The sequence below is a fragment of the Muntiacus reevesi genome, chromosome 3 (genome assembly GCF_963930625.1).
Source record: "Muntiacus reevesi chromosome 3, mMunRee1.1, whole genome shotgun sequence".
NCBI classification, from domain to species: Eukaryota; Metazoa; Chordata; class Mammalia; order Artiodactyla; family Cervidae; genus Muntiacus; species Muntiacus reevesi.
The window spans coordinates 32,380,601-32,402,496 of NC_089251.1; the positions used below are offsets into that span (position 1 = coordinate 32,380,601).

Here is a 21,896-nt window from a genome sequence, read left to right on the forward strand (position 1 = left end):
TTTAGGGGAGGTCAGAGTGAGAGAAGAGAAGAGTGAAGCTATTTTAGGAAATGTTCTGCCTGGACCTCATGGAAGGTTCTGAGCCGAATTTAAAGAGAGTGATTTTAGACTCAGTTAGACTCATTCATTTACTGTGGAACCCAGACACTGACCAGGTGCTGGGGAGACAATGTTGAACCAAACAGACATATTGACCTGTCCCTACCCTCCTGGCATTTATGGTCCAGTGAGGAAGGTAGACATCTGATGCTTTAGGTACAACTGATCTTTTCATTATGATGATGTTTTGTCATTGGAAGGAAAGGGGAACAGAGGACCAGAGCAGAAGGGATGTAACCTCCCTGAGGTCAAGGAGGACTTCATGGAGACAGGACCATCAGAGGAGCAGGTATGTGCACCAGGTGGACACACGGGTCAACCTGGGCGGAGATAGAATTCACATGGAGTCAAGGAGGAAGGAGCGTGACAGGATGGGATATGAAAGAGGCTCCGAAAGCTCAGAGCGGCAGGACTGCCAGGCAAGTCTGGAGAAGCTGGGAGTGCGGATCCACAAGAGCCCCCTGCAGGCCATGCCAAGGAGCCAGGTCTTCATCATAAAAGCAATGGGAACCATTCACTAGTTCATCTGGAGCCATGTGACACATACCAAGAGGAACCTGAAATTAGAAAAAAAAAATGTGGCTTCTCCAGCGGATGAGGCTGATGAAAGGAACCAAGCCTCAGATGGGTGTGAGCACCCAGGTAAACTAAAAAGAGGAAGCGGAAGGGGAAAGAACTGACTTGGAGAAGCACCAACTGTGTGCTCAGATCACGTGCTGGGTGTTTCACAGGTGACTTTGCATTTATAGCAGAGCTGAAGTAACCATAAAAGCTGCTCTGGCTCCACACAGGACCAAAATGCATGCTTCCCCTCCCCTGCCCTGCCTGTGCTTGCTGTTCAGACCTGAAGGCTATCAGAGAAATCCTGGGAGAAACATGCAGGGCCCTTGAGAAGCCGAGGGCGGGGTTCGGGGGTGGAGGGGGCAACCTACACTGCCAGGCAGAGACAGAGAGTGAGCTGGTAAGGAATCTGAGAAATCTGGCTGGTCCAAGCATCCCTTTTACAGATGAGAATCTGTGGTTCAGTAGCAGAGCTGGAAATAAAGCCCAGTACCTGCGACTCCTTGTCCAGGGCTCTCTGCTATTCCAGGTGTGTGTGTGTGCGTGTGTGCATGTGCACACACAGACACCTGGGTGTGCACAGGGCTGAGATGAGGTCATCTGTCTCTCCATCCATCCATAATCCAGGCTGGCCATGATGCCGGCATGAATCAACATGTTTACAGAAATGAAAAAACCGCTTAGGAGAGAAATTAATCTCTATATGGAGGGGGGTGTCCAATTTCAAAAGGTTAATATCTTGATTTTTTTAAATCCCCTTTCTGTTTTCTCAAAGAGGATTTGGTGTTCTCAGACCCAGCTGGAAGCTTAAGAAAACAGAACAGTGTTTCTCTGCCTGTTGCCTTTCTCTGCAGCTCTCGCCAGACCTGAGGACAAGAAAGCTTGGAGCCTGACCTTGGCTCAGGCCAGCCCTGTGCCATGCTTCCCTCTCTGTACAGGGGTGTCAGGCTTCCCTTTCTGCAGCCCTCTCCCAATCTTTTGGAGATTGGTCCAGCCTGGGAGTGAAAGGGCTCAGACACAGGAGATAAGTGGGACTTACCGTTGAAGGAGTTCAGGGGAACTGACCTGGAAGCTGAGGATAATCACAGGCCCTGGGGGAGACTTTACAGGTGTGTGCAGAGAGAGAAGGGAGGTGTACAGATAGTACTGTGTTGTGGGGAGCCACCCAGGAGTCCATCTAGGTTGATCATGGAGCTATCCTGCCTCCTTGAAAAAATGGAGATGACAATGGGACCACACATACATTGGATATGCTCTTCAAACTGAGTTTTGGGGCAAACAAGAAAGCATATTCTGGGTTCATCACTGGTGGGTGGACAGAGGCCTTGGTGTGGCCATTCGTATGGCCCAATGAAGTCCCTGGAGGTCAGTCACCTCTTGGAATCCCAGTCCATCAGACCCTGAAGTTCCCTGGCCCCAGACTTGCAGGAGAGAACACCCTTCTGTGGAAGACTGGGCCCCACAGGGTAGCAGGTGAGCTGGAGCCCCACCCAAGGCTAATTAGGTTCTCAACCTGACTCGAGTGAAAAAGTGGAAACACACTCAGGCATGCTGACCTCAGAAGCTATGCTCTTGGACTTCCCTGGTGGCCCAGTGGTGAAGAATCTGCCTGGTTCTGCAGAGACACTTGTTCGATCCCTGGTCTGGGAGGATCCCATATGATTTATGGCAACTGAGCCCGTGCACCACAACTACTGAACCTGTGCTCTAGAGCCCTGCTCTGCAATAAGAGAAGCCACTGCAACAAGAAGCCCTCACAACTAGAGAATAGCCCCACTGGCCGCAACTAGGGAAAGCCTGCATGCAGCAACAAAGACCCAGCGAGGCCAAAAAATAAATAAAAATTACTTAACAACAGCAACAAAAAGAACCTATGCTCTCTCCTCTTTCTCATAGCTGTCTCCTTAGATCCACTCCATTCAAAGAGGGTAGAGTTCTCTGGCCAGGAGGTTTGTCCTGACTCAATTCATCAAGCCTTTATTAATAGACTGGAGGGTTTGCTTGGCAAGGTTTTAGGGGAACAGAAAAGGTCCACAAAGCCTAGGGGGTGACTCCCTCCTAGCCTTGGGCTGGGGCTCAGTCCCACCCCCAGGACCGTGTCAGGCCATCATCAGACACTCCTGGGCCTCTGGCAGCCGTTTTCTCGTTTGTCCTTTTGGATCCAGCAAGTTACAGCTCATTCCTTTGGCCACATTGTTCCTTAACGACATCACTTTTTCCATCTCCCTGACGGCTCGGTGCCCTTCCGCCTGAGCGCTGCCTCCTCGCTGATCTGCAGCTCCCTGACATGCTGTGGTTTCCATGGATCACCGAACGATGCCATCTCTGTGTCACTTGACATCCGCACAGCACCGAGCCCAGGAACCCGCCTGTGACTGCCCACGGTGACCCCGTACCGGACCAACCCCCACCCAGGTGTTGGGATGGTCCCTTCCCCTTCAGATTGTTCCGTGCGCTGGAGACATGACTGTTCTCCCAGACACCTAGCTCAAAGCCTCAAAGGCATCCTTCAATCTGTGCATAGCTGTGGAGACCCCTCTGAGCTCCCGCCTGGGCTGGGGGCTGGGGCACCATTCTAAGGCTGGGCCATGGACAACTTGGCCTCCTCTTTCCTCTCCACCTGGTATCGGTCACCGAGTCCAGATTGTTCATGACAGTTTTTTTCTCCCATCTCCTTGGCAAGCTGGTGTCACTTGGCCTCATCCACAGTTCTGCCCTGTTTCCTACTCAAAGTCAAGCATCTGTCCCACCGGGGACAAGCCCAGGTGCTGAGTCCTGGCCCCACCTACAGCCTTCCTCTCTGAGTTGCTCATTCATTCACTCAACCAGTATTTGTAAGCTCCAGCTATGGGCCAGTCTCTGTGGAGATAATACCTTTTGTTCTATTCCCCTATTGCTGCCTAGCTCTTCCCTCAATCGTTTTTCTGATGAGGGAGTGTAGCAGAAGAGAGAAAGCACAGAATTTGGAGTCAAACTAATCTGGGTTGAATACTGAATCTGTTGTCTATTTACGTGTAAGAGCTTAGCCCATTTACTTTGCTGTGAGCCTCAGTTTTCTCATCTGTAAAATGTGAATGCTGCCATTCCAAGGGCAACACTAAGTTTAATCATATCTATAGCTGGCACAATGTGCATTTCCGGCAGAAAGTGAAGAGAGAGCCTGGAACATTTGGAAGGACTGTGAAGATTACAGAATGGCTGGTGCAAAGAGCCCTAAGCAGAGCAAGGGGGATGAGACCAGGGAGGCAGACTGGGAAGATCACACGAGACAGCAGCCCACACCGAGGGATGCAGGCTTGGCTCTGAGGGCTGTGATCTCTTCAGGGAATAGCCCTGCCCCAGCACGTTTCACATTCCTGCTCTGCCTCCATCCAGCCATGCAGATGTCTTAGGCTGCCACCCCAGGCTGCCCAACAGCCTCCCAGTCCAGCCCTCCTTCCTGCCATTCTCAGAATAATATGGGGAATAACATGGTTCTTCCTTGTAGCCTCCCTTCTGGCAAGAGACTAATGGGGCGGGTGGGGGGGGGGTTGCTGATGAGCAGGTCAGTCCAGGATAGCTTGGTGCCCCCACACCCTATATCCCACCTCCCTCCTCTTTCCTGCCAGTCTGATCCAGGGAAACCAACTGTCCTCAAGCCACGTCTGAATCAAAGCTGCTTCTCCTCCCCCCAACAAACACCCAAAGGCTATGCATAGCCCAGCAAGGCCATTGGTTGCCCATCAGTGCCAGGACTTCTTTTCGATGACAGACCAAGGCTTTGGTCTGATTACATGGGCGCCGGCCATCCGAGGTCACTAAAGCTAGGGAAAACTAGAAGTCAGGTGGTCCCCATGGTCTGCTCCAGCAAGGCCATCCTGCTGTCAAGCTACAGTCATGAAAATCAAAACAGAGAGAAGGGCTGGATTAGAAAGGGAGACCTGGGTTCCAGCTGTTCTTAATAATAACATTCTTATCTCTTTTCTTTTTTTAAATTGAGATATAATTGACATATATGTATTACATCTAATGATTTCATGTATGTATATATTATTAAATGATTGCCACAGTAAGTTTAGTTGACATCCATCCACCACACATAGTTATAATTTTTTCCCTTGTTATGAGAACTTTTAATATCTCCTCACTTAACAACTTCCAAATCTACATTAGAGGGTAGTTAACTATAGTCACCATGATGTACATTATACCCCCAGGACTCATGTTACAGCTGGAAGTTGCTATCCTCTGACCACTTCACCCATTGCACCTACGTGCCACCCGATGCCTTGGACAAGCACCAATCTGCTCTCTGTATTTATGAGTTCAGTTTTTGTAAGATTCTACATAAAAGTGAGGTCATATGGCATTTGCATTTCACTGTCTGGCTTATTGCACTTAGCATAATGCCCTCGTGGTCCATCTATATTACTGTAAATGACAGAATTTTCTTCTATTTTATATTTTTTTAATATTGTATATATACCACATTTTCTTTATCCAATTATCCACAGATGGATGCTTAGATTGTTTGCAAATCTTGGCTGTTGTAAATAATTCTACAATGAAAGTGGGGGTGCAGATACTGTTTGAGATAATGATTCCATTTCCTCCAGATTAATAGGCAGAAGTGGAATTGCTGGATCACATGGAAGTTCTATTTTAAAGTTTTTGAGGCACCTCCATACTGTTTTTTCCATAGTGGCTGCACCAATTTACATTCCCACCAGTGGTGCAAGAGAGTTCTCTTTTCTCTACATTCTTATCATCACTTATCATCTCTTGTCTTTTCAATGATAGTCATTCTAGCAGGTGTGAGGTGGTAGCTCTTTATGGCTTTGATTTGAGTTTCCCTGGTGATTAGTGATGTTAAACATCTTCTCATGTACTTGCTGGTTCTTTGTATGCCTTCTTTGGAAAAACGTCTATTCAGATCCTCTGCCCATATTTTAACTGAATGCTTTAGTATTTTTCTATTGAGTTGTGTGGTTCTTTATATATTTTGGACATTAACCCCTTATCAGATATGTGCAAATATCTCTGCAAATATTTGCAAATATCTTCTCTTGTGTCATAGGTTGCCTTTTCATTTTACTGATAGTTTCCTTTGGTATAGAGAAGCTTCTTGGTTTACATTCTCACCTTTTAATAGAATTAATTAATTACTCTCAGTTTCACATTCATCATCTCACTTGGCGTCCCCCAGCCACCATGTGAAAGAGTGTACATGGAGATGGCCCTCATTTTCCTGTGCTGTAAGGAGGAAGCTGAGGCTCACAGAAGGGCCATGGCTTGCCCAGGTCTCATGGCTGGCCACTGCAGAGCTCTCCTGCCTCCTGGTCCTCTCCACTAGGCTGCCCACATGTTGAGTTTGGGTCACATCAGTTGCTTAGTACCAACCCAGGATCCTAGAATGTTAGTGCTGGGAGGGACTGATGTTTAAATTCTTCCTCAACATTCTTGGAGAGAGTGTGGAGAAAAGGGAACCCTTCTACACTGTTGGTGGGAATGTAAATTGGTATAGCCAGTATGGAGAACAGTATGGCGATTCCTTTAAAAACCAAAAATATAGGAACCATATGATACAGCAATTCCACTCCTGGGCATATATCCAGAGAAAAACATGGTTCAAAAAGATAGAAGCACCCCTCTGTTCATATAGCACATAGCACAATAGCCAAGTCATGGAAACAACTTAAATGTCTATTGACAGATGAATGGACAAGAAGATGTGATTTATATACACAATGGAATATTACTCAGCCATTGAAAAGAATGAAATAATGCCATTTGCAGTGATATGGGTGGACATGGATATTATCATACTAAGTGAAATAAGTCAGACAGAGAAATACAAATATCATACGATATCACTTATATGTGGAATCTTAAAAAAAAATGTTATACAAGTGAACTTATTTACAAAACAGAAACAGATACGGACTTAGAAAACAAATTTATGGTTACCAAAGGGGAAGGATCAAGGGGAGGGATAAATTGGGAGTTTGGGATTGGCATATGCAATAACCAACAAGGACCTACTGTATAGTACAGGGAATTCAACTCAATATTCTGTAACCACCTAAATGGGAAAATAATTTGAGAAAGAATGGATCCATGTATATGTGTAACTGAATCCCTTTGTTGTTCACCTGAAACTAACACATCGTTAACCAGCTATGTGCTGTGCTGTGCTTAGTCGCTCAGCCGTGTCCAACTCTGTGCGACCCCACGGACTGTAGCCCACCAGGCTCTTCTGTCCATGGGGATTCTCCAGGCAAGAATACTGGGGTGGGTTTCCATGCCCTCCTCCAGGGCATTTTCCCAACCCAGGGATTGAACCCAGGTTTCCCACATTGCAGGCGGATTCTTTACCATCTGATCCACCAGGGAAGCCTGGCATAATCAAGTATGCACCAATATAAAATCAAAACAATTTTTTTAATACATTAAAAAAAAAAAAAAAAAAAACAAATTCCCCCTCAGCATTCTGACAGCATCCAGGTATCTTACAGGGAGTTCTTCCTCTGGGAAAGGAACCAGCACAAGTAGAACAGACACTGTCGTAGCCCAGGGACCCTCCTGTCTCCATCTTGATTATCACCCCCTCACTTCCAGGGACCCCTTCTCCCCTTCCTTACCCCACTAACATGACCCAGCTTCCTTAAAGAATCTGGAAGCCAAGTTCACCATCAAAAAAACCTTGTCTGGTTTTTAGGGTACACATATTTCATTGAATTTCTAGAGGCAAAAAATTCCAGGAAGGCATTTCTAATGTATTTTAAAAATACATTATTTCAGCTTTTAAGAAAAATAGCCTGAATATTAGACCCTGCAACATATATTTCCATGTTTGAGGATTTTAAAAATTCTCTTCTAGTGGTCAACTCATTTTAGCCTGAACTAGAAGCCAAACCAGGTAGACTAGATAGACTAACATCTTTGGGTTGTTTTTTAGTTAAAACCACTTCATTGAGATATGATTGACACACACAAAAGCTGTACATATTTAATGTATACAACTTGTTGCATTTGGAGAGAAGTATATACGCATCTATGAAACCATCAAGACTATTTATGTTAAAAACATATCCATCACCTCCAAAGGTTTCCTCCTGCCTCTTTATTCTTTTATTATTGTTATTATTTTTGTAAGAACACAATGTTAGATCTTCCCTCTTAGACATTTCTAAATATACAGAACAATATCAAGATGGACTCCAGTTTCAGACTTGGACTACATCCTTCCTGGTCCATCCCTCTCATTTGACAGATACGGAAACTGAGTCTCAGGGCAGAGAAGCAAACCCCCCAGTGAAATTCAGTTCCTTGGTGACAGAGTCAAATCTTAGTATGGATCATTGAGTCTCCATTCAGGGCTGCTTCGTGGAACTATAGCAACACAGCAGCCTGAGATCTGGGCAGCCCCCAGAAGGGGCCAGGGGACCACTTTCTGAGTAGCCCTTAGCCTGAGACAAACCTGCCCAGGCCTGAGCCTCAGGCTGCTTTGATGTTCCTACTCACGCGTGTGTCTGACTCAAATGGCTGTCCCTTTGGACTGCTGCAAGGGGCTGATTAGATGTAATTGCTTTGCCTAGAGCGAGCTATCTGCTTAATAGAATCAGCTCCCAGTAATTAGCCTGCCAGAGGCTCATTTCCCTTGCTGGAGCCCTAGGACCTCTAGGCCCTTACTCCTACCTGTAAGTGTTGGGCCTCTGCATGATGTAGGTATACGTGTAGGGGCCTTAGGCAGGGGGATGGGCAGGGGAGCTGAGAGAAAGCAGTGCTGTGAAGAGGCAACAAGAACCCCAGGTCCAACCCTTCCTGGGGCCAGGGAATTGTAGCATTTCCAGGAGTGTCAAAGGGCCTGGCACAGAGGAAATGTTCCATGAATGAACTATGAAGTGCATCTAGTCTAGCCCCCAAACTCACTACTGTTAGCAATCAGATCACAAAGTATCTTTTGCAGACCTACCATGAGCCAGGCACTGTACTAGCTCCTTGGAGTCTTCTGAAATAGTCTCAAACCCAAATAGGTGAGGAAGTTTAAGAGGTACGTCCTTCCAGTTACAAAATAAGTGAGTCATGGGTATGAAATGTACAGTGTGTGGAACATAGTCATAATAATGTAATATCTTTGTCTGGTGACAGATGGTAACTAGACTTATTGTGGTGATCATTTTGTAATGCATAGAAAAATCACTGTGTTGTACACCAGTAACTAACATAGTGTCGCAGGTCAATTATACTTCACAAACAGCATCATAGAAAAAGAGATCAGATTTGTGACTACCAGAGGCAGGGGGTGGAGGGAGGAGGTACCAGATGAAGGCAGTCGAATGGTACAAACTCTCAGTTACAAGATAAATAAGTACCAGGATACAGTATGCAACATGATAAACAATGGACACTGCTATATGTTATATATGAAAGTTGTTAAGAGAGTAAATCCCAAGAGTTCTCATCACAAGGAAAATAATTTTTTTCTTTTATTTTGTATCTATATGAGATGATGAATGTTCACTACACTTAATGTGGTAATCATTTTGTGGTATATGTAAGTCAAATCATTATGGTGTACAACTCACACTTACATAGTGGTATATGTCAATTATATCTCAAAAAATTGGAAGGAAAAAAAGATTAAAAAAAAAAAAGCCTGAACCCAAAGGATAAATCAGACCATGCCTGCATACCTTCATTGACCAGGAACTCATTACATCTGGGCAGCCCATTGCTTCTGCAGAGACATAGAGAATGTCCCATCTATTTTGAGCCGAAATCGCTTTCACTAGAGCATTTCCACACAGATCACTGGCCCCTCCTAGGCCAGCCAGAACAAAGCTAATTCCTCCTCCATGTGACATCTCACATGTCCTCTGCATTTTTTTCAAGGCCGAACATCCCAAGTTCCTTGGTTTTGCTCTATACATTATGCAGGTAAAGCCCCTCGTTAATCTGGCTGACCGGCCTGGAACCTGCTTCTGGTCATCAGTTCCTTTCTCCCAGTATGGTGAGGGGCCCAGCTCAGCCCAGCTGAGTCAGGACCACGGGAAATGGGACTCCTCTCCCAAGAGAAACAGCTGCAGCCCCAGGTGGATCATGACTCTCTACCCAAGGAGTGCCAAGTTGGCGACCCAGCCCCTCCACTGAGGGAAGGACATCTAAAACCTGCTCACTGGAAACAGTCACCTCCATCACCCTCTCCCTCACCTGGATGGACACACACAGACACACACACACTGCCGTGCATGCTCACGGACTCCACTCAGTAGTCACTGGCTGATTAATCATTGCAAGTGCTGTTATAATTATTATGTTTGGTGCTGAGAACAGGCTGCCTCTGCTTGCTTCTCAGAAGCCATAAACCTGCAGAAGAGGATTTTAAGATTTGTGAGGCTGTTGACTAGATCTCCGGGCTTTCTTCCTTAGCAGCAACAGAGAATTCAGGTTTGTCAGAGGATACAGGTCATGGCCACTCCAGAATCTCTACTGAGGACAGGCTTAGGGTACTTGATTCTAACTATGGGAAGGGAGAGAGTCTAGGGCACTTACCTTGCAGCTAAAGGCTTGCGGATCAGGATCGTTGGACTTGAGTCCCGGCCCTGGCCCGGCAAGCTGTGAGGTCTGGAGGTGCAGACTCCCCTTGCCAGGCCTCAGTTTCCTTATCCCACTGTCCAGGCTAAGGTTTCCTCTAATTTGAATTATTGTATGAGACTTGGCCAAACATAGAGGAGAATGAGAGTGGAGGGGAAAATGACAAGGGCTGGCAAATAGAAGAAGGAAGAAAAAGGAGACCAGGCCTGAAATTGAAAGTCTCAGGGAAAAGGAGACTAGGCCTGAAATTGAAAGTCTCAGGCTCACAGCCTCCTTTACACACACACACACACACACACACCCCAGGCTGGAGAACAGAAGCTGGTTTTCTCCCAGATCACACTGTCTCATCACCTGCTGGCCTGCCTAAGACCCCAGGAATGTAGGGGAGGTGAGATTTAAAAGGAGAAGGGAAAGGGAGAGAAAGGGGGAAATTAGGTTAAAAAACAAAACAGTGAAACTACAAGCGGCAAAAACAGAAAAGTGAATCATACTGGCATCGGTAAGGACCAAGCAGGCCAACTCATGCACTGCTGGGGAGGGTGAAAACCAAGACAGCCACACAGAGGACAGCTCGGTGGTGTTTAGGGCCATGCAGTGGGCACAAGCGCTGTGACACTTCTAGAGTATGCGTCCCAGTGGAAATTCCCTAAGGACGCATATGAGGATGTTTGTCTCCGCGCGATACTCAGAGTAAAAGAGGGAGACCACCAAGAAGACTGGGATCTGTCCAGTGCGTGGGTGTCGACTTTGGACTGAGACTTTCTGCTAACTGAGGGAGCAACTCCGTCCCCACAGCAACTGCATGAAGACTGGTTGGTTCTCTACAAGCAGGACACCCGGCTCAATGTCTGAGCTGGCCACCAAGCCCGCTGGGACAGGACTGAGAACAGAGCCAGGTGCCCACCTCCAGGGGTAGCCCTCTCCCCCTAACAGCTCCCAGAGCCTCTCTGTGAGCAGCTGCCTTTTGTGTTTGGTTTGGGCTTGAGATGTTAAACAAATAGTGTTTCTTGACAAACGCAAGCCGGCTGCACTGGGACTGGTAATGCTCTGTAAATCCAGACTAATCCTTCATGTCTCTCCCTACAGAGGCACACCAAGAAACACCAGAAACACCTCGGTCCTACCCTGGGTGCCCTGAATCCCATCAACCCGCCCTCGGAGGGCCAGGATCCCTGGGGCAGCTCTCCATGTCAGCCACCTCCCGCTGCTGCTGGGTCCCCAGGGCCCCTCCTCCCCCTTCTCAGCACCACTCCCCCACCCTCCCGCCCCAGCTTGATGTTGAGATGGCTCTGGACACCCCTTCCTATAGTGGACCATGAACTCCAGGCCCTACCAACCCACCTAGCCCCGCCAGGGCCACTGGGACGGCTAGAGGAGTGTTTCCAGAGCGCCGTCTGTGCCAGGGGCTGTACCAAGCACTGTGGAGCTTGGAGATGACTCAGGCCAATCAATCCCTGCCCTGCAGAGCTTAGGCTTGGTCCAGCCAGAATTTCATGGCAGACTCTGGTCCAGGTAGTAATTGATAGCACCAGGATTTGAACCCCAGTTTGTCTGACTAGGGTTCTGCCCCTTCTCCCTCTTCCTCACCACCCCCTGCCCAGTCCTCCAGCCAAACTGGTCAATGAAGAGGGTCTGGAAAGTGAAAGACAGAGAGGGCTCTGGGCCCCTCATCCTTCAGACCATATTCCCAACCCTTTGAAAGTGAAAGTGTTAGTCGCTAAGTCCTGTCCAGATCTTTACGACCCCATGGACTGTAGCCTACCAGGCTCCTCTGTCCATGGAACTCTCCAGGCAAGAATACTAGAGGGGGTTGCCATTTCCTTCTCTACCTTTTAGAATGAGCATTGCTGATCACAGGGCTTGACCTGTCATTAGAGTCATAGAAGGTCAGAGTGGGAAGAGACTTCTCAAGATAGTCAACACTTTCATCCTATAGAAAAGGAAACTGAGGCACAGAAAGACAAAGTGACTCTCGAGTCTGCTCGCTAGTTGGTAGTAGGTGGCATCACTGGGACCAAGCTCCTGGACCTGGGTTCCCAGTTCAGCCCCCTCCCCACATGCTTCCTGGGGCCTTCAGACTCTCAAATTTATCTTTATCCTCTTCCTCTAAGCCAGGCAGGGCTCATTCCAGTCTTTGAAATATCAGTCCAGAAAGAGTCACAGAAGCAGATTGCCCAGGCTTTTCTGCCCATAGACTCTGCAGTCTGTGTCCCTGGCCTCACTGCCAGTCTGTATCCCAGCAGGCAAGGATGCTTTAAGCCCTTCACTTCATACTGATTCCACTTGTGGGGAGACTCTGATGTGCAAAGCACGGTGCTCCCATTCTGGGAGTTGTAGTGTGAGTACAAGAAGATAATGAGCCAGGGACAAAGACAATGTCTACTGAGTTGAAGCTTACATAGGGTCCTGTGAAAGCACTCCGGAGCTAGTGGTTCTGATTGGAGGCAACTGGGGAATGCTTTGTCGAGGGTATGGCCTTTGAGGTGGGTCATGAAATCTGAATAGGAGTTCAACAGATAGAAAATAGAGGGGATGAGGAGGTACCAGCATCCCAGCTGATCGGAGCCACGTGAACCAAGAGTGAAGCATGTAAGTACTTAGAAATGGAGGACCTCTCTGCTGGTCCAGTGGTTAAGAATCCGCCTTCCAACGCAGGGGATGCAGGTTTGATCCCTGGCTGGGGGCCTTAAGTCCCACATGCCGTGGGGCAACTATACCCACACACTGCAACGATTGAGCCTGAACACCTCAACTAGAGAGAAACCTGTACACCACAACGAAGAGCCTGTGTGCTGCAACTAAGACACAACACGGCCAAAATATAAATAAACGCTATACTTTAAAAAATAATACGGTGACGCTCCCTTTTTAAAAAAGAAAAACATCCTTGGATGTGCCTAGAGCTTAGGAATGGGGTAGAATATAAACCTGGAAAATAAGCACAAGGAACTCTACTCAATACTCTGTAAGGGCCTATAACAGAAAAGAATCTAAAAGAGGTGGTTATATGTAATATGTATTACTGATTCACTTTGCTGTGAAAACCTGCAAACTGTCACATTATAAATCAAATATAACCCAATTTTTTTTTAAAAAAAGGAAAATAGTATGTGTGTGATGTTTAGTATGTAATAATACGCAGCAACTAATGATAACTAAATTTTGTACCATTCATCCTAACTCTGACTGTCCTTTTCCTCACAAAGTAAAATCTTAAAAGCAGTGGCTATACCCTCTTTTCATCTGATTCTTGGAAGAACTAGGGAAGCAGAAGCAGGCCAGGAAGGTCATGGGACGTTATAAATGAAGGGAACAGACATGCCCTGATCCAAACCCCTCCATTTATGGCTGTGCAAACAGACACCCTGGGAGGAGTGACGGGCCCACAAGTAAGCAGGTGGCAGAGCCAGGACCCCAGCCCAGGTCTCTCAGCTCTCCACCCTGTGTTCTCTGTACTGGACAGGATTTCAGAAAATCCTTGTACAGAAGACTGACCAGTATAAATTTAAAGGATATAAAAAAATCTCTCTTGCTGGCCCAAAGATTCCTTCACCGGAGTCACCAATGGATTGAAAAAAAAAAAAAAAAATGCAAGAAAGTGGAGAAGCCATAGCTGAGCGGTTTTTATCCTTTGCAACAGACTGGATTGACAGAGGTGCTTTGTGGCACTTGGCCTTCGGCAGAGGGTGGCACAAACTCGTCAGGGGGTTGGAGGTATAGGCAGATCAGTCCTGGGAGTCCTGGACAGAAGGGAACTGGATAGGCATGGAGGCCTTAGGCCCAATCGCACCCAGGTCGAGGGTTGGCTGATGGGACTCCTGCCTGTAGGTCCTGGGAGGTTACTCAGAAACCTCAACTGGTTCCCTCTCCTTAAAAGAGGGAAGGGAAGAAGGGCAGAAGGAGGAGACCTAGGCTGCCCTCCTGGGCTCCAGGGTCACTGGGCTCCTCTGTTGGCAGAGGTCCTATCTCAAGCATAATGGGGGATAGTGGGAAAAACCCCAGCCATGGCACAGGAGTCCTGGACCCCATGTAACCTCAGTTTCCTCATCTGTAACATGAGAAGGTTGGGCTAGATGATCTCTAACGGTCTTTCTGGTTCTGAAGTACTGTGAGAACAAGTTTCATCATAATTAATAATAAATGCCTTGCCCCTAAAGACAGCTTTTTCCCTTTTCCAAAGCTCTTCCCCTATAATATCACCTTTCCTCTGCACAGCAGTCTGGCCTGGCAGCCAGAGGTGAACAGACCCTGGACACGTAGCCTTTCACACTGAAAACCAGACTTGGTGAACCACTTGCTCCTCTAGACTGGCTTAGGGGGAACTGGCTTCTGGGGTGGTTAGTTAGGTAGAACCTAACTTGTGCCTCCACCCCTGGAAAGCCAGGAAAGGCAGTGCTTTTCTTCCAAAGAGCCAGAAGATGCCAAGAGGGAAAATCTGCAGTAGGATGAGTTCAGGCCCAAAGGGGCAGGACCAGAAAGTTTGTGGCAGATCAAAAAACCTGATACAATCCAAAGAACTTTGAGGGAAGGAGGAGGGGACAAAGTCCAGTCAACAGGGCCCTCCTACCAGGCTCTGGTCAGAGACCCGAGTCTTTGGGGAGAAGTTATACAGCCTCATACTGTCTGATTTGCATGAATGCCAGCCTCTTTGATCCTTTACAGCAATCTGTTCAAGAGCTAGTATAAGTAGCTATCCTATTTACAGTGGGGGAAAAATGAGGCTCAAAGAGTTATGGAGAAGAACATGGGTTTGGGAGGCAGAAAGAAGGCTCTTCCCAGCTGCATGCCCTTGGGGGATTCTCTGCACTGCCTTTGGCCTCAATTTCCTCATCTATAAAATGGACATAACTATTCCTTCCTTTCAGGATTTGTGGTAAAAACTAGAGATATTGAATGTAACAAGCTTCATCTGATACACAGCAGATGCTTGATACATACTTGTTGAATGAGCAGAGGAAGGAAGGGATAGGTTGGTGGCCCTCCTGGGAGAAGCAGTGTAGTGAGTGACCCACAGTGACAATCAGCCCAGGATGTGGGTTGATGGCACTCCCGCTTCTGGCTGGCTGCCTCCTGAGCCCACCCTCAGTCAGGGGCCCTGGGGCCTCTCCCATGTCTCTTCTTGTGGCCCATGCCAGGGTCCTGTGAAAGACTTTCTGACCCTTCTTGGCAGCGGAATTCGCATTCCAATCATTCTGCTCACTCAGCCCATCCAAGTCTGGAGCTGTCTGGAGCTAAGCAGGCTTGGGATCATCCGCTGTGACACCTCGTCGAGGAGATAAGGAAGCGAGACTCTGAGAGGGGCAGCGACGCCTCGCCGGGGTCCCACAGCCTGCACTCTTCACCGCCACTGCACCATGTTGACAAATGAAGACTTTAAGGCATAAGGAGGAGGTCTCCCGGCTCCTCCTCCAGGTGGTCAAGGAGCCTTCTACTCTGGGCCCCCCACCTGTCCTATTCCGGCTAGATCCCAGTTCTGTGGGGATGCCCCATGGTGATATCCAGTGCCATCCCTGGCAGCCCAGCCCGAGCCCAGCCTGGTCAGCTGGTGCAGGACAGAGGCCTTAGATGTCAAGCCTGTCCCTGATGGCCCCTGGGGAGTGGAACAGGGCACCTGGGACTGGGTGCCACTGTCCCAGGCTACCAGCCTGTGCTTCCTCATCCAGTTCCAGGCGCTGTGCTGACCTGGGAAGGGACACATTTCACGAGAACAGGGCTTTCCCTTGGGTGTTGGCCCATGCGCGCCCTGGTCCACAGCTGTGCCCTCCTGTTTCTAAGACAGCCAGCAGCTTGGCACAGGGGAGGGCCTGTGGCCTGGGAGGCGGGAAAGCTTGGCTGAGTCCTAGTGCTGACGCCAACTCACCGTGTGCCCTCGCACGTCACTGGACCTCTCTGTTTCCTCATCCACATAGTGGAGGGCAGTACCGCAAGGCCCAGGGTCCAGTCCAGCTATTCCCTGTTGCGACTTTGGTGGAGGGATGGGACTGGAGTGGGGTCGGGGCTTGATCTACCCGATTCCTTTCCGCTTCCCTCGCTTTTCCTTTTCTGTGGCATCAGTGTCTCTCCAGCTGTCCAGGTCTCTGTCTCCCATTTGTCGCTCTTTCCGTTTCCATCTTTCCCTCTGTACCTCTCTTCTTTCCCTCTGTACCTCTCTCAGTCTGTATTTTTCTGCCTGCCTCCTCTTTTTCTGTGTCTGTGAGTCTCCCTCTGGTTTTATCTGCTTGTCCGTCACACCCCCTTCCGCCTCTTTTTCCTTTCTCTCTTCCTCTGTAGTTGCATGCGTTTGTCTGTCTACTTATCTTTCTCTGGGTCTCTTCCCTTCGCCCGCGCGCTCGCTCTCTCTGTCCTGCCGGGTCTCTCCGCGGCTCTCCCGCTCGCTCCCCCCCTCCCCCTCCGCCAGCCCCCCTCCTCCCTCCCTCGGCGCGTCTCCCCAGTCCTTATTTGGCTGGGCGGGAGGGCTGGCGGGAGGAGGCGGCCTGCGGGCGGGGGGCGGGGGGCGGGAGCGGGGCCGGGCGGAGGAGGGCGGTGGGTGGTGCTGAAGGGACAGCTCCGCGGCGGCAGCGGCGGCGTTGGCGGCGGCAGCCCCGGGGCGCGCGGAGTGGGTGCCCGGCGCGCGGAGCGGCGAGCGCAGCCATGCCCCAGGCCGCCTCCGGGGCAGCAGCAGCGGCGGCCGGGGCCGGGGCGCGGGCCGGGGGCGCCGGGGGGCCGGCGGCGGCCCGGGCGGGACGATGAAGCGGCAGAACGTGCGCACGCTGGCGCTCATCGTGTGCACCTTCACCTACCTGCTGGTGGGCGCCGCGGTCTTCGACGCGCTCGAGTCGGAGCCGGAGATGATCGAGCGGCAGCGGCTGGAGCTGCGGCAGCAGGAGCTGCGAGCGCGCTACAACCTCAGCCAGGGCGGCTACGAAGAGCTCGAGCGCGTAGTGCTGCGCCTCAAGCCGCACAAGGCCGGCGTGCAGTGGCGCTTCGCCGGCTCCTTCTACTTCGCCATCACCGTCATCACCACCATCGGTAACTACTCGCTGGGCGGGGAGCGGGGACCAGGGGGCTGGGCGCCAGGTTCTGGGGGAGTCCGGAGCCGACTGGGGCTGGGGGATTCCCCCCGGAGAGGGTCTAGGCGCAGAACCCCGCGCTCTCAGAAACCCGAGTTCAGCCTGGCGTGTCTGCTCCGCGGGGACAGGGCTCGGGGGAGGCGTCGAATCCTGGCTCCGGACTTGACTCTCCGTCAGGGCCAGCCCTAACTTGTCCCTGCCAGGCTGCGAGAGGGCCCCAGGGGACTCTGAAGTGTGTGAGAGGGGCAGGAACGGCCAGCGAAGGCTGAGGAGGAGGGGTGTGGCCGGGTCGGGCCCTGGAGCAGGGCGCAGAGTGTGAGTGGTGGGGAGCGCAGGGCTCCACCGTGTTTCTGTACATGGACTCTCGGATCCCCGTGTGTCCACACCGGCTGGGGCTCTAGAGAGACGTGTGTGTGCAAGTACTTGGCACTCCGAGGCACAGCGGGCCACTCGGGTGTCTGAAATACTCCATAACCGTGGCTGTGAGTACCGCCTGGGGTGTGTGTGTGTGTGTGTGTGTGTGTGTGTCCACGCGTGTGTGTGCCCAGCTCCAGGAGTTTAGGCTTTGCCAGCCAGTGCCTTTAATTTTCTTAGGGCAACAGAACTGGTGCTGGAAGCCAGATCCAGCCCTGTCTGCCTTCTTTACTGCTGTTCCAGGAAAACAGTCACCTCATAGGAATGGCCCCAGTTCCCTTCTTCCAGCCAGGGCAGACCATGGTGTAAGAGGCCACACACACTCAGACTCTCTCACAATATAGGCATAGGTGCATACACAGGTACACACACAAGCACACAGTGGATATCCAGGAAAGACTCTCCAGCGAGGCCCTTGATGTGCTGTTCAAGTGTTCAAACAGGAATGAACACCGTGTCCACCACCAAGACTACAATTCCAGCTCAGCTCTATCACTTTTCCCACTGTATGACCTTGGGCAGGTCCCTTCCCCTGCCTGAGTCTCAAGTTCACCTCCAGACAACGAGAGGTTGGCTGAAATTATCTCAAGGGCTCCACCCAGCCCACCTTCCCCCAGAGCTCACTGGGATGCGTCCAGGAGCTGTTTCCTCCGTCTTTCCCATTCCTGCTTCTCTCCCTGGTACCCCTCCTAACCTTGGCTGAGCTCCCAGGGGCTCATTGCCATTTGGCATAGCCTGTAACAAGATGGCAGTGTTTTCCTGGGAGTCAACAGGAGTGGAGAGGGGTAAAAAGCAATACTGGATGCTGTGCCTGCAGTTTGTCCACTGCAGGATTGCCCTGAGTTTCTGCTGCTGTCTGGAGACCACAGGGAGCTATGCTACATGGTTTCTGGAAGATGAAGGAAAAGATCCCAGGAGGGGATATGGCCCAAGTGGTGGCACTTCTGAGTCCTGCTGATGCTGGGAATTTGGGGCAGGTAGATCAGACTCCGGTCTGCCCAAAGAGGAGCCTGCTTTCCTGGGAAGGACCAGATTGACTTTGGTTTGGGGTTTCTTCCCTTCTCCACTCCCGGTCACCTGCCAGGGTTTCAGGAGCATTGAACATCCTTAAATCACCCACTTCTCTCTCCACATATCTCACCCTTGGTGTATGCCTCCATCTTTCTCAGTACCCTGGTCCCCAGCCCCACAGTAACTTCCCACTGACCTCCTTACCTCCAACCTCCTTCTCCCTTAGGGCAGCTCACAAAGACAATGCTACCAGAAAGAATTTCCCCTAAGCATAACTCTGACCATACTGATTCCCTTCTCAGAAGCCCTCAATGGGCTTCTGCTTCCCCTGCAATCCATAATCCCATGCTCCTTATCCCAAATTTTAAGGACTTCATGCTTGACTCCAATTCCTATGTCCAACTTAATTTCTCACTTCTTACTGACATGATCTCTTCACTGCAGCCCAACTGTCCCCTGAGAATACCTGAAGTATGCCTGTATGGTTGTCCTTTTTCTCTGTCTTCTATTTATCTTGTCTAAGCTAACCTTCTAGGTTCAGTTCAAACCCCACCTCCTCCTTGAAGTCTTCCAGATGATCCCAGGCCACTGCTCTAGACGACTGCAGGACTTGCTGTCAGGAAGACCTGAGTGACACAGTGTAGGCTGCTTTGCATGGCTATTTACATTTCAGGAGGAGTATTTGTATCTTTAACCACAGGAGGTGTAATTAACCTCCATGTTGGTAGGGCCCTGTGGCTCCCATCTCTTTGCTCCTAGGGTCAGCACAGTACCCAGTAATACACAGGAGCATTCACAGAACGCTATTGATGGGTTTAAGGTGTGCAGACAAGAGAGGGCATCATCCTTCCTCCTCTCCCATTCCTGCCATTCCCCAAAGTGCTTGTAGTCTTCACCAAGAAAGATGCTAAAAGCTGGGGGCAGAGGCAGACAGTGTGGTTGTGGTGATTATTTATTTATAAGGTGTTTGGCAAGAGGAGAGAGCATCAAAGCACAACCCTAATTCTGTGGGGGCCCCAGACTGTCACTGCCCACTCTGCCCCACCCAGCCATTCCTGGCTTTTTGTCACCTCTCACTCTGGCTATGCCACCTGGCTGGAAGCTGTCCATATGGGCTCAGGTCTAAGAAAATTCTCTCTGGGCTGTGGTTGGATGGTTGGAAAGGGCCCTACATTAGACTGATCTTGACTCAAAACCCAAAGGCTCAGTCTGTGTCCACTTGACCGCTTTGGGGACCCAAATAGGTCTCCTGGGGGACCAGGAATCCTACTGGGATAGAATGATGACAAAATTTCCCATTCGTTCATTGCCTTAGTGGTCACAATGTGCTTTCATCTCACCTCTTAAGTCTCAGCCTTCATAGCTCAGGGAAGTTGCCAGGGCAGGTATTGTTAGATCCCTTGTGCAGATGAAGGCATGGAGGCTCAGGAAGGGGAAAGGACTTCCCCAAAGTCACGCAGCTGGTGAGCAGTGGAGTTAGAGCAAGAAGCTAGGACTTCTGACTCGAAGCCCAGTGTTCCTTCCCCTGCCAGTTTCTTGGCTGCTTTCTCTGCCTCCATATGCCGTGAAACCCAGAGCCAGCTGGGACTGGCATGGCCAAGACGTGCTTAGTGATGCCAGCTCGTAGGGTGGTCATGAGCAGCCCTGATTGGTTGAAGGTCAGCAGGGTCTGAGTTAGTCATTCACCTCGTTAGTCACAGTCTCCTCTGACTGCAAGGATTCCTCCAGCTCCTTCATCCCTAGACTCCCAGACAGGAAACCCTTCCTTTGTTGGGCCCTAAGTTCATTAAATGCAAACGGAAACACTTTTCTGGGAAAGCTTAACCTCTCTAGCTGTTGAGTCATTAGACTCCTCCGGGGCCCCAGCCTCATCTATTCATAGCCCAGAGGCTGTCAGAGCAGAAAGGGACCTTGAGATCAGCTGGTGCCACACCCTTTTCTTAGAAGAAACCAAAGAGGTGATGGGAGTGGGGTAGCCAAAACTGACTCCCAGGCCCCCACTCCTCCCACTTGTGCAGACTGCTTCTTTATCAATATTATTATTATTATTTACAACAGCAACAGCAACAATAATAATGGCAGCCACCACTTATTAACTATTTTTTGGCAAGCTTCAGTCATGTCCAACTCGTTGTGACCCTATGGACTATAGCCCATCAGGCTCCCCTGTCCATGGGATTTTCCCAACAAGAATACCACAGTGGGTTGCCATGCCCTCCTCCAGGGGATCTTCCCCACCTGTGGATCAAACCCATGTCCCTTGTGTCTCCTGGATTGGCAGATGGGTTCTTTTACCACTAGCACCATCTGGGAAGCCTCACTCTGCCTCTTTATTTATTTATTTATCATTATTAACAGCAGCAACAGCAACATTAACAATGGCAGCCACCACTTAATAACTCCTCTTTGGCAAGCTGTATACATTTCATTGGAGAAGGAAATGGCAACCCACCCCAGTATTCTTGCCTGGAAAATCCCATGGACAGAGAGGAGCCTGGTGGGCTGTAGTCCATGGGGTCGCAAAGACACGACTGAGCAACTAACACACATATATTTCATTTGCAGTCCCTCATTCAATTCTTTCACCAGCCCTTCTGGATGAGCATTATTATCCCCATTTCTCAGCAAAGGAGCCTAAGGCTCTGAGTGTCAGTGACTCACCATGGCCTTGTGACTTGAATGTATGAATTTAGTGGAGCTTTTCTGATTCCCATGCCCTTGGATTTTTTGCCAATTTTTTCTCTGTTTCAAGAACCCAGCCCAGACTTTGTATCTTGGGGATGCTAAATAGCCAAGATTTGTCTCTTCCCCCTGGCAAAATCTCCCCAGAAGGAGAGGGCCTCTTGCTCCAGTATGCTACAGCCAGCCTCTGCTCCCTGTCGCCGGAATCCCTGACCAACCCAGACCACATGCTACAGCTGTGTGTACAGGCCCTCCTGGAGGCTGCCATGGGCTCACAGGCACCTGTTCTCCCACTGCAGGTAACTGGAATCCTTGTGGCTCTAAGACAAGAGACCAGGTGATTGATTAGCTAGTGAAGGTGGGATGGAAAACCTGTTCTCCTTTCTCCCCAGCTTCCAACCTGTTCTCAGCAGGACACAGGCTCCCAAGGCTCACCACATGGCCTGGGAATCCTTAGATTGTGAATTCAAACAGGGGGCTCATGAGGGAACCTGTACTTCT

At 49.8% G+C, this 21,896-nt stretch overlaps 1 protein-coding gene across 1 annotated transcript in view; it reads left to right on the forward strand.

Moving 5' to 3' along the window:
* The first annotated feature begins 16,964 nt into the window (after window positions 1-16,964).
* Window positions 16,965-21,896, forward strand: part of KCNK3 (potassium two pore domain channel subfamily K member 3) — a 36,384-nt gene continuing 31,452 nt past the window's right edge. Inside the window, exon 1 of the mRNA XM_065927214.1 lies at window positions 16,965-17,247. Coding sequence (XP_065783286.1) covers window positions 16,965-17,247 — 283 coding nt within the window. The remainder of the gene's footprint in view (window positions 17,248-21,896) is intronic.